Source organism: Portunus trituberculatus, chromosome 8 (genome assembly GCF_017591435.1).
Source record: "Portunus trituberculatus isolate SZX2019 chromosome 8, ASM1759143v1, whole genome shotgun sequence".
Classification (NCBI taxonomy): domain Eukaryota; kingdom Metazoa; phylum Arthropoda; class Malacostraca; order Decapoda; family Portunidae; genus Portunus; species Portunus trituberculatus.
This window is the reverse complement of record NC_059262.1, coordinates 5,571,884-5,585,000: the sequence shown is the minus strand read 5'-3', so window position 1 is coordinate 5,585,000 and position 13,117 is coordinate 5,571,884. Positions and strand designations below refer to the sequence as shown.

At 48.3% G+C, this 13,117-nt stretch overlaps 1 protein-coding gene across 1 annotated transcript in view; it reads right to left on the bottom strand.

Moving 5' to 3' along the window:
• The window catches only part of LOC123500409 (bromodomain adjacent to zinc finger domain protein 2B-like), a 77,402-nt gene that overhangs the window by 3,049 nt on the left and 61,236 nt on the right, over positions 1-13,117 (bottom strand). The window contains 15 exon segments of the mRNA XM_045249129.1: positions 1-557; positions 834-1,006; positions 1,521-1,718; positions 2,557-2,707; positions 3,239-3,360; positions 3,631-3,800; positions 4,164-4,332; positions 4,801-4,995; positions 7,378-7,523; positions 7,636-8,908; positions 9,214-9,354; positions 9,986-10,220; positions 10,689-11,220; positions 11,340-11,536; positions 11,799-11,920. The exon segment at positions 1-557 is cut by the window's left edge and continues 3,049 nt beyond it. Coding sequence (XP_045105064.1) covers positions 404-557; positions 834-1,006; positions 1,521-1,718; positions 2,557-2,707; positions 3,239-3,360; positions 3,631-3,800; positions 4,164-4,332; positions 4,801-4,995; positions 7,378-7,523; positions 7,636-8,908; positions 9,214-9,354; positions 9,986-10,220; positions 10,689-11,220; positions 11,340-11,536; positions 11,799-11,920 — 3,978 coding nt within the window. The 3' untranslated portion in view covers positions 1-403.

The window sequence follows — 13,117 nt, the reverse complement described above, 5'->3', positions numbered from 1 at the left end:
CACACGCACACTCACACACTTTGGGGCATGTGCATGTGTCTGTCTATTCCTCACATGCGCCCTAATGCCTTCGGTACAAAATTTACCCGAGGGAGGTGACTGGGTGACTGTTTCGTGACCCCTCAGTGTGGGTGCTACTCCTCCCTGCTGGGACTGGGGGAGGGGGCAGCGGCCCTCACATGGGTGTCTGGAATGGGGGAGCTGCCATCCACCACGCCTCCACAGCATCCATCACATGGTATCCACCACACAGCCACCTCATCCACTTTGGCTTACAATTATATCCTGAATACATCATATATATATATACATATACATTTACATATATACATATATACCTATATGTATATATCGACATATATACATACATATAGCGGGGATGGGGGTGGGGTGGGGTGGGGGCCTAGGAGGGGGGGAAGTGCTCGTTCCAGCGCGTCTCAAAGAAGGAGCGCAGGTTGTGGCCGGCCTTGCCCACCGGCGAGTCGTCCTCGTTGAATGTCTCACAGTTGTTGAACATGAGACGCAGGTCCTCACAGTACTCCTCCCGAGACTTGTACCTGTGGTGGTGGTGGTGCAGGAAAAGTAAATGAGTTATATATAAACATACAAATTAGTATAATTCTGTATACATATTCAGTTCAATTTACAAATGTTCTATCTACACAAATTCATGGCTCATTAATTCTGATTCATGAATTAATTTTTTGCATTTCCAATTAATGATATTCAAATGACCTCAAATCAGATAAAAGTATATGAAATTAAACATGTGCACTTGAATCTATATGTAATGATTCATCCACACACACACACACACACACACAGGAACTCACAGGTTATCCTCTAGTTTCTTCTTGATGACAGAGAGGTCCATGGGTCGCCTGATGATCTTCTTGTAGGTTGGGAACTGACGTGTGTTGACTGGCAGCAGGAAGGGCCAGGCATCCTCGTGCACCTCCAGCTCCGCCGTGATGCTCCTGCACGCTACCAAGTCCTTCTGGTCCTTCTGTTGGGCAGTGGAGGAGGGGGTGAGCTGGTGGTGGGTGCAGGGAAGGTGGTGAGAGACAGGGAGAAAGAAAATAAAGGAGGGAAGAAGGATGGGGAAAAGAGGTAAGAGAGGAAAAAGGAGAGAGGGAAGTATAAAGGGAAAAGAGAAAGAGAGGAGAGAAAGAAAAAGGGAAGTGATGGGAAAATAAGAACAAAGGAGGAAAAGGAAGGAGAGAGAGGAGTAAAGAGAGGATAAAAGAAAGAGAGGGAGAAAGAAAAGAAGAACAAAGCAGGAAAAGGAAGGAGGGAGGGAAGGAAAAAAGAGGAAAAAAGAAAGAATACAGGAGAGAGAGAGAGAGAGAGAGAGAGAGAGAGAGAGAGAGAGAGAGAGAGAGAGAGAGAGAGAGAAGAAAGGAGAGGGAATAAAAAGGGAAAGAGAGGAGAAAAGGAGAGAATGAAAAAGGATGACACATAAACCAAATAAATCCCACAAAGGTCACACAAGGTCAAGAAGATACGGCAGGGCGGGTCACCTTTTTAATAGCGCGGTCCTTTTTGGTGACAGCGGGGGACACGGCCTGATTGTCATCTACGGAGTCAGTGGTGGTGTCGGCAGGCTGGGCACCGGCAGATGAGGAATTGTTACTCTCACTGACCTTCTTGGCGCGACCTCGACGACCTCTCGGGCTCTTGCTTGTGCAGGCCGGACACACCCACTTGTTTCTTGGCACCTGATGGGGTAGAGGGCATGAGTGAGGTGGGTGGGTGTGTGTGTGTGTGTTTACCTAGTTGTAGTTTTACAGGGCCTGGGCTTTATGCTCGTGTGGTCCCGTCTCCATATCTACACTTATCCAATTTTTCTTTAAAGCTATGCACACTTTTTGCAGACACCACTTCCTCACTCAAACTGTTCCAAGTCTCAACACATCTTTGTGGGAAACTATATTTTTTAACATCTCTCAGACATTTTCCCTCAGTGTGTGTGTGTGTGTGTGTGTGTGTGTGTGTGTGTGTGTGTGTGTGTGTGTGTGTGTGTGTGTGTGTGTGTGTGTGTGTGTGTGTGTGTGTGTGTGTGTGTGTGTGTGTGTGTGTGTGTGTGTGTGTGTGTGTGTGTGTGTGTGTGTGTTTGGTGGGGAGATCATCTGGGTGTGTACTAACGGATTCACATCAAAAACTCTCCATGCCCACAAATTATTAGGGAAATATTACTAAGCCATCCAACTACACAAGGAAAAATGTCACTGAATGATAACTGGACCTTTCTACATAAATCTTCCTGCCCTTCACCAGCATTCCTCTTACTTGACCCCTTCAGTACCAGGACACATTTCCATATTCATTCTGCTTACTATTTAGTGATTTTATACAGCTTCAGAAACTTATGTGAGGATTAAAACAGTGAAGACTCTGGCCATTAATCTTCTGCCCTCCATAGACTCTTTCTAATGCCAACTAAATCACCAAATTACACCCAAAACTCAAGGTAAAAATGAAAATGCATCCCAATACTGAAGGCGATTAAAACCTAAAAATATAAAATGATAAAAAAATATGCATAGGGCATGACACAGACCTTATTGAGATTGGGGTGATGCAGGTGGTGTGGTAGGCGCGAGGACACACAGAGCAGTGGATCAGCGTGCGGCCCTCCGTCCCCCCACACACCAGGCAGTGCCGCTGAGAGGTGTCGCTGAACTTGTTGACGCATTCATAGCAATACCTGGAGAACGGCACTGTGTTAGGAAGGTGGCTGTGTGGAGGACCAGATGACACACAGACATACCGACACAGTGGCACAGATAGCAATGGAGAGGAAGGATGTAAGGATAGCCAGATGAAAGAAAATGGGGACAGAGGTAGAGTTTGGAGGTTGTATAGGGTGCGTTGATGGCCAGATACACAAACACAGAGGCACAGACAGAGACACAGAGACATAAGTACAGACTGACAGACAGAGACATGGGGAGATGGCAGTAGAGAGGAAGGCACATCGATAAAGGAAGTATTGTATAAGTGATATAATTTGAGAGTAGAATCAAAAGGTTTTCAGTGGCAAGAATAAGACAGAGAGAGGCAGTTAGAGAGACACAGAGACAGATTGACACACACAGAGAGAGAAATATATACACAGAGATATGGCAGTAGAGAGGAAGGCACATTTATAAAAGAAATAATTGTATAAGCAACACAATTTGAGTGGAGAATGAAGAAAGAAAGAGGCAGAGAGCGGCAGCAAGGTATGGACACTCACCAGTCACCATCTGGAATGTTGTTCATGGGTGGCTTGAAGCAGTGTGTGTGGTAACCCTTGTCGCAGCCATCACACAGCAGCAGCTTCTCCTCGTGGTCCCCGCTGTGGCAGAACTGGCAGTACTGTGGAGCCAAAGAGTGTGCTGTGATTGAGGAACTGACTGAGAACTACATGATCTATACACTGACTGGCTAACTGACTGACCACACACACACACACACACACACATACTTGTCCCAGATTTTTGGTTAACTCTCTTAATCTTTTAGGGAACTGGCAATCAAGTGGGCCTTTTTCTTTTTATTTTTTGTTGCCCTTGCGCAGCTTCCCCTATTCCATAAACACACAAACACACACACACACACACACACACACACAGACAAACCACTCACCGCTTTCATAATGCTTTTGTCCCACGCCACAGCTGTCTCCAACATATAGGTACACATAGCCAGCTGCGCTGCTGTCTCCGTCCTGCCCACAGCCTCCCGCCACACCAGCAGGCCTTTCGGTACCTCCTTTGTGTCGGGTGCTGTGTCACTCTTGGGGTTCATTAAGACACCTAGAGAAGAGATAAACAAGACAGGATGAGGATAAGATGAAGAGGCAGGTTTTGGAAGGTAAAGATGGATGCAAAGGGTAAATTAAGGCAGGTTTGGAAGGTAAAGAGTAAGAATATGTGTGAGGAAAGGATGCAGAAATGAAGGCAGATTTGGAAGGTAAGAGGTAAAGTAAAGGGTGGATGTAGAGAATAAATTAAAGCATGTTTGGAAGGTAAAAACAGTAGAAATATGTGCCAGGATAGGATACAGAAGGGATGCTAGATTTTGAAGGTAAGAGGGGCATAGGAAGCAGAGACAGTCATAGTAGATTTGTGAACGAGGTGAAAGGTTACACTGAGAGAAAGAGAGAGTGAGTGACTTACCAAGTGGAGGTTTCAGGTAGCGTCGTTCTATTCCCTCCTCCAGCGCCAGCAGTCTGTCCCGCCCTACGTGTATCGGGTTGAGGCGTGAATCATCCTCTTCCACCGGCTCCAGACACGACGCACGGAACTCACTCATGTGTCGCTCCCCATTGTCATTCAGCCGCCAGCTCTGGGATGTGGATGGCAGTGAATGGAGGTGGAGTGATGGGGTAGGAAAATTCAATTTGTAAGAGGGTTAATAGATCAGAGGAAGAAGTTGTGTGCACCAAATCATTCACATATCTAAGAGGGAAAAGAGTTAAAAAGTCCTCATATTAACTTCATACCATAAACACTAAAAGACAAAGAAGGAAAAAAAATAAAACAACTGAAAACAATGAGCTGACTTCACCCCTTCAGTGTTGGGACACATTTCTACCGTGAGGTTTATGTACGATTAGACCATTTTATTGACATTAGGAAGGGTCTATGGAGGTCAGGAGATTAATGGCCACCCACATGAGTTTCTAAAGCTGTGTAAAACTACCATATAGTAAGCAGAATGAATATGGAAATGCATCAAGGTACTGAAGGGGTTAATACCATGAGATCAATAAAAAAATAAATAAAACACACACACACACACACAATGCCTCACCTTACTCTGCATGGAGGCATTTGTTATTTTCTCCTCCATGGCATACACAGATTCCAGCACAGCAAAGTCCACCTTGAGGGCCACATCGGGGAGCCAGTGCTGCGGCTCGTCGGCCACCGGTGTGCCAAACTCATCGTAAACCACCTTGGCCGCCTCCTCAGGATCCGTGTCCAGGTTGGTGGCCTCTGTGTCAATCTGTGTAACGAGTGGTGGGCGGGTTAGGTTAGGTCAGGGTGTGGAGAGGAAGCAGTGGCTGGGTCATGTCAGGGTGTGGAGTAGCTGGATGTGGAGTGATAGGTGGTGGGTGGGTTAGGTGAGGGTGTGGGTGGTAGCAAGTGGTGGAGGGACAGAGATGGAAGGCAGGAGGCAGAGCACAGGGCATGGTGGAGTAGGGATCAACAGGAAGGGGATAGGTTGACACAATTGAGGTGTGTTGTGACCCTGTGCTGTGTTGCTGCCTTCGCAACACACAGGGCCACCACACACACACATGTACACATAAATAACAATACTTCTCCACCTCACAGCAGCAAAAATTTGGCCTCACAACTCTGGCATATGCTAAAGTTTAACCAAAGTAAAAATTAATCAACATACGGATGGGTAAAAAGGATATTCAGAGATGTAATTTGTTTCTCTCCCTGCCCTGCAAGACCCAGCCACCACCAACAGTGCTGCTGCCACTCCAGCCACCCACACTCATGGCCACCTTTTGAGTAACTATCAATCAGTAAATCATAATTCCCTTCTACATAACACAGCCAGGTGAACAATGAACAAGTGGGCAATGAGTGGTGGCAGGTGACTGGGGTGGTCACTACACACACCACAGCTGTACTAGCAGGTGTCTATCTAGGCATCACCTTCACTAGCCATGACACACAAGTAGCTGTACAGGTAAGGACTAGCTACGTGCATCCTCTCCACTATGAAAGCAACTGTGCTGTGTTGTGGCATCGGCTGGCCTCAACAGTGCTGCACTAGTGCACTAGTGCCACACCAACACTAAGCAAGACTGATGCCTCTCACTCACACTGCTGCTGCCACTCCTCACCCGTCACCTCACTCAGGACAATCGCCAACACACACACACACACACACACACACACACACACACACACAACCTGAGACAAGGAATTTGTCTAACAAACCTGCCTCTGAGTGTGTGTGTGTGTGTGTGTGTGTGTGTGTGTGTGTGTGTGTGTGTGTGTGTGTGTGTGTGTGTGTGTGTGTGTGTGTGTGTGTGTGTGTGATATATACTGTATATATGCATCATGCAAAACATGGTGGATCTCAGTGCATGATGCAATCAGTGCCACTTTGCCATGCACTAATGAGCCTTGGCCTGGCCCTCTCTCTCTCTCTCTCTCTCCAAACTTAGTGGTGGTGATGGTGGTGGTGGTGTGTAAACAAGAGGAACAAGTATGATGACTATAGGAGAAAGAGTAACTCTGCATGAAAGGCAAAGTGAGAAGCTTGGTGTGTCCATTCTGTGATACTAAGTCATGCTCAGTCTCACACACACACACACACACACACTCTCTCTCTCTCTAAATGGTACTCACGGGTGCCACCAGAGCCAGTTTGCTTTTGCTGCTCCTCTGAGGAGGGAGGGAGGGAGGGGCATCCAGCACTCAGAAAATGTTAACCCACATCACTAAGAGTCCCCACATCACACCCCCATCCCTGCAGCCACTCAGCACACACCTGCTGCCTCCCGCCACCACACCACTCACAGCTCACAGCCCTGCAGAGTGTGCTGGCGGCCGCCCCAACACACACTCTGAGGGAAGCCTGCTGGGCTGGGTCCTGAGCTACGATGGTGTGGAGCAGAGTGGCACACACAGGGTGGGGGGTGGTGTGGGGCCACCTCACTACTACATGGCACATCTGAAGATGGCAGGAGTGTTGGCTGCTGGCCCACACTCTTTACTATCAATCTACCAATCAAGATTTAAATTTTTTTCAAATTTTCAAATAGTCTTTTAAGGAATATAACTCGCCAGTACATCGTGATTCACCTGCATTCAGTTTTACTCACCACACCTTCAGCAATATTTCTTTCTTTTAGGTGGCGAGTCATGCATGAGGTGATGAGGCAGCGGCCCTCACGGCCTGACTGGCGGAGCAAGGAGGAGGGTGGAGCAGTGAGGCCAAATTGTGCTGCTCACCTGTCACTCTACTTAACCAATTGTGACTCAGTTGTTTGTTCTGCTCATCTTCATATGCAGGGAGTGAGTGGTGAGTGACAATGAGGGAATGTTGCGCAGAAAATGGTGAGATGGATGGGATGGAATGTTGATGACAAAGGAACGGCTACAAAACATGATGATTACTACATATATTGCACTGTGTGTGTGTATGCACATGTGTGTGTGTGTGATGAGTGTGAAGACTAGTGTGTAAATAAAAGTATACAAGTGTAGATATAATCCTAAATATTTAGATTTTGACCATGTACATGAAGTATCCTCTATAATAAGGCTAGTTATTTTGTTTGTACAGAGGCTAGACAGATGTGCACTGTTGTATGTGGGTGTTTTGCACAGTGTGTGTGTGTGGACAGGCTGGCCTCACCTTGGAGATTGCATTCTTGACTATGGAAAAGTTCTTCTCAATAAACCTCTTGAGCTCCCTCTCCCGCACACCTCTCTCGTTGAGCGCCCCGATCATCTTCTTGAGCTGCTCCATGTCGCTGAGGTGCCACCACCCAGTCTTGTACTCTGTGGGGCACACACAACAATATTAATGGCTTGGCAGAACAATGCACAAGAATAAAACATGGAGAATGTGACAGAACACAGTCAGGATGGCGGTGTGTGGGGAGCAACTCACCGCCAGGGATGGGCAGCGCCTCCGCCGTCTGGTGCAGGCGCTCCAGCAGCTCCTTGTGTGGCAGGGACTGGATGCCGCCCGCTGGATTGGCGCTACCACTATCAGGAGGGGCAGCGGAGGTGGGGCCACCTGGAGTGGTGGGTGGTGGTGCGGGGGTGCCCTGCGCGGTGGTGTTGTTGGTCAGATCTGTGGCATTGGTTAGGTCTGTGGTAGTGTTTGCCGTGGTGTTGGCGGTCTGGTCTGGCGTGGCCGTCACATCAGGGGTGGTGGGGACCTCCTGGCTGACGGACACATCCGGGGTGTTGGTGGCTGTGTTGGGAGTGCCAGGGACACCGCCGGGGCCTGTGGCTGTGGGTCTGGGGGTGCTTACTGCTAATGGAGTGTTTATTGTTAATGCTGGGGTGGCAGTGAGTCCTGGAGTGCCACCAGGGGCATGTGGGGTGCCAGGCCGGGGGCTGTGAGGGCCATTATACCTAGAGCACGGGGAAGCTTCTCTCGGGGAGCCTCTGGGGGTGCCATGGGGGGTCTGGCCACTGGGGAGGGACTCCATGGTGGACACGTCGCAGGGGATGCGTGGCAGGAGGCTGAAGGACAGCTTCTCCCGCTGTGCCACGTGCTCAGGTCGCAGGTACTGGCCTGGCACCAAGCCCAGCCCCAGGGCCAGCAGGTTGGGGTCAATTCCCTCCCCTGCATTGGGTGGGGGCGGCGGTGTCTCCTTGAGCCCGTTCACCAGGTATGGGCTGAGGTTGGCACCCAGCATGGGGGGGTACAGCTCTGCAATGGTGTTCCCCATCGATTCCTTGCTCTCCAGGACGCCGTTCTGTCCCCGGCCCTCCTCCCTGGCGGCACTCTCAGACTTCCTGTCGTTCCTGTGGGGGATCTCGGGCACATCACTGTCCTCCTCCTCCTTCAGGTCCTCTTCTTTCTTCACCTGCAGCAGAGGGACGGACGGTTTCACGTCTGCCATCTCGCCCTCCTTTGCCTCCTCCTCCTTCTCAGACTTCACCTCCACTTCAGTCTTCACTTCAACTTTCTCCTCCTTCACTTCTGGCTCCTCCTTCACCTCCTTCTTGGCCTCCTCCTCTTCCTTCAGCTTCCTCTCCCTCTCCTCCCTTGCTGCAGCCAGCCGGTCCTCCAGCTCTTCCTGAGTTAAGCCCACCTTGGTGCCGGAGGAGGGCAGGTTGAGGGGGAAGTGTTCTCGGCCGGTGTAGTCACAAGAGGAGAGGCCCTCCAGGAAGGGACCCCCGGCGTGAGGCAGCACCCACATGGTCCGCTGTGTGGGGAGACATGTGAGAAATGAGAGCTGGAGTAAGAAGACAAAAAGGAAGGATGAGATAAAAGAACAAGAAAGGACGGGATATGAGAGGATGAAAGAATGAAAATAGAGAAAAAGTGGATGAGCAAGAAAAAAAAGAAAACTAATTGTGTGGAATGAAGGAAACAAATAAACACACACAAAAAAAAAACACTACAACAAACAATAAAGAGAAAAACTATAACACACACACACACACACACACACACACACAATAAGACTCGGGTGACAGAGAACAGACCAGCCCTTCGGAAGACACACACCTGGTACCTGTCCTGGCCACAGTTGAAGCCGCGCACCTGCTGGGCTGTCTCGAACAGGTCTTGGCGCACCTGGTTCATCTGACGCTGTAGGAGATCGAGAGTCTTGGAGGCGTCATCTGCATTCAGTCGCTTGTCATCCTCCTGTGGTGAGTGGTGGTGGTGAGTTATGAGTGGTGGTGATGACTGGTAAGTGGTAGTGGTGAGTGGTAGTGGTGAGTATTGGTGAAGGCTAAGAACTACATGCTTCTTATTTCATCAGTGTAGTTAAACCCTGAAGGCTAAAAATTGTGAGTGTAAAGTAGTATATAGGAAACAGAGATAAGGATGTACAAGTGGAAAAAGTGTGTGTGTGTGTGTGTGTGTGTGTGTGTGTGTGTGTGTGTGTGTGTGTGTGTGTGTGTGTGTGTGTGTGTGTGTGTGTGTGTGTGTGTGTGTGTGTGTGTGTGTTAGGGAAAAACTCATGAATGTACAGGATGTGAAAAAGCAGAAAATTCAGGATATCTAAGAAAAGTAGGTATGGAAGGACCTTTACATAGACGATAGGAAGAACCACACACACACACACACACACACACACACACACACACACACACACACACACATTTTTGGGGTACCTCCTATCTAAAAGCCCATCCGCTAGGAAACCCTTGCCCCAAATGAGGAAGCCCAACCTACACTCGGACTCTGGACAGGATTTGAACCCATGCACTTAGAGACCCCTCGGACCCCAAAGCAAGCATGGTTCCACACACACACACATACACACACACACCTCATCGGGAATCTCTTCAATATTGTCACTGTCATTGCCACTCTCATTGTCATCATCCTCCTCGTCCTCCTCCAGCTTGTCCTCCTCCTTGTCCTTCTTGGCGTCAGTCTTGTCCTGCTCCCCACCATGGCAGGACGACACGCTGGACATGTTGGAGTCCTCGCCGCCGCGGTGTTCCATCATCGACCGCATCGCCGCGTTGTAGATCCTCTTGCGCGCCACACTCATTCTTAGCCTGGGGGTGGAGGATGGGAGGGGTATTGTGTGAGATGGCACCATACACTGACCTTCTGTGGTGATGGAGGAACTGAAGAAATGGCTTGTAAACTTGAATCTATTGACTTCCTTAAGGTCTGGCATGTCACTGGAAAGTTTTATGTATATTTCGTTGTCCTTGGCTCACAACAAAGTCATTGTAAAGTGAGCTAAGGCATCCAACACTGAAGTTATGTGAGTGTGAGGGAGTGTACTGTGAATTGACTCATGGATCAGATTACCTGTTTAGAAAGTCGGTTAGTGTGGGAACAATTTGTGACAGTGAAGGGTTAATGTTATGATGGTTGCTTCTGTGCACTATGATTTTTTTGTGTGTTTTATTTTGTCTATTACTTTTTTTATTCATGAATAGCAATAGTATGTACAGAGCTGATATGTTACTTTAATTCTGATATGTATTCTCTCTCTCTCTCTCTCATCCACTCACTTCCTGATTCGCGTGTCCAGCTTCCACTTCTCCGTCTTGAGTCCATTATGGCGGTCTAGGGAGTCCTCGATCTGCCGCACCACCGCCTTGTTCTGCAGCAGCTCGTTGCACACGTACGCCACAATCTCGCTCTTCTGCGTGGGGTTGAGAGCCAGGAAAGGCATCACCAGCAGCCATTGGGACATCTTGTAGGCGTCCATCTCCGCCAGCCTTGCATCCCACTCCTGGCCTTTCTTGGGGTTCTCCCGGCGCTCCTTCTCAGTGCCCAGGAGGCCATAGATGATCCGCACCTCTCCCATGGCGTTGGCGTTGAGGTAGACACGCAGGATCTCCGAGATGTTGGCGTGCGTGATGTCGGCGCGGTTGAGAGTCTGTCCCAGGATGGTGGTGTGGCGGTGGGCTGAGGGAATGCCAGGGTCCTCGATGGCACAGACTAGCAGGTGGGACAGGACACTCAGAAGCTCCTCCTCGCTCTCTGTGTCATTCAGGAGTGCCATTTGCAGGCTCTGGATTGACGGCAGTGATTCCATGTCTGTGGGGAGGTGTGGGGTGAGGCAATGCTGGGTTGGGGAGGAAGACACGGTGCTAATTCATTGTTACAGAGAGCAAAAGTTGAAGTGACACACACACACACACACACTCCTAACTCACCAAAGCCCAGTGTTTCACCAAAGTTGTGCAGGAATTCAAACACCATGAGGATGTTCCCGAAGGCTTCAGGTGGGAGATGCAGACCTTGCAGGCGAGGCGCATCCGGCAGTGGCGTGTGGTCAGTCAGCTCCATGTCCTCCTTCACTTCCTTCATCAGCTGGTTCAGTTCCCTCGCCTGCAGCCGCTCCTCCCGTTTCCTGAAGGAGCAGACAGCACACACAAACATTTCAACCACACGGAACAAATGAAATAATAAAAAACAGGCTTCACTCATCAAACAAGAAAAAAACATGATAAACAACAACACATAAAAAATAAATCAAGAAAAAAACAGACCACCAATCAAAACAAGAAAAACATGATAAACAACAAATAAAAAATAAATAATAAAAAAAAACAGACTTTACCAATCAAAACACACACACACACACACACACACACACACACACACACACATACCTCTCTCTGGTGGCTCGCTTCTCCTCCTTCATCTCTTCTCTTCTCCTCTCCCGTTCCTCATGGCGTTTTCTTCCCTCCAGCGCTCTCACCAGGACACCGTGATACCTCCGACGCTCCCGCTCCTAGCAAACCAAAGGACATGGTGAACTGCTGGCCTTCCCCCTCGCTCCCTTACATACACACTGTGGCTCAGGCATGGCTAACTATAAGGTTCGGACTCTGTGTTAATTCCTACAGGTAAAATTCTCTCTCTGGTAAACTGTGGTAATCTCGTAGCCAGAAAACTGAGCCTTGTTGGAGTATTACGTCTGACTGCTTGTGACTGTAATTAGCAGCAGCAGTAGTAGTGGCAGCAGTAGTAGCAGTAGTAGTAATGGTGGTAAGAAGTTGTTGTTGCTGTTGTTGTTGATGTAGTAGTAGTAACTGGGTAGATTCAATAACTGATTTCTGCTGTGGGAATGAGAAGTGATGTTTGTTTCGTGAAGACTAACTATTGCAGATAACTACATACGTACGTACAAGTGACTCATAACTGAAGCACAGGACAGTGGTTATAACTTTACTGACAGACAGAGAGAATAAAGAGAGAGGCAGAGGCAGAGACAGAGAGAGAGAGACAGAGACAGCAATAGAGATAGAGATATAGAGCTTAACTGACAGACAGAGAGAATAAAGAGAGAGGCAGAGACAGAGAGAGAGAGAGACAGAGACACAGAGATAGGGATGGCAATAGAGAAAGAGATACAGAGGATAAAATTACTGTAAGTCCCCCAAATTATTCATGTTGACAGTGCAGAGGTAAAGGCAGAGGCAGAGACAGTGACAGACAAAGAATAAAGAGAGAGACAAAGACAGGAACAGCAATACAGATAGAGATAGACAGGATAAATATACCATAAATCCCCAAAATGATTCATGTTGACAGAGACAGAAAGAAAGAATAGAGAGAGACAGAGACAGAGACATCAACAGAGATAGAGATAGAGAGGATAAAATTACTGTTGTCCCAAAAAATGATTCATGGTGACAAAGACAGAGACAGAGAAAGAGACAGAGAGAGAGAATAAAGAGAGAGAGACAGAGACAGACAGCAACAGAGATAGAGAGAGAGGATAAAATTACCATGTCTCCAAAAATTATTCATGTTGACAGAGAAAAACAAAGACAATGACAGAGACAGAGACAGAGAGACAGAGACAGAGAGAGAGAGAGAGAGAGAGAGAGAGAGAGCAAGAAAGTCAGACAAAAGCCCAAGGTTGCTGGCAGTGTTTGGAAGGGCCGGAGACAGAAAAAAGCAGTATATCCCAAGGCAACATAAC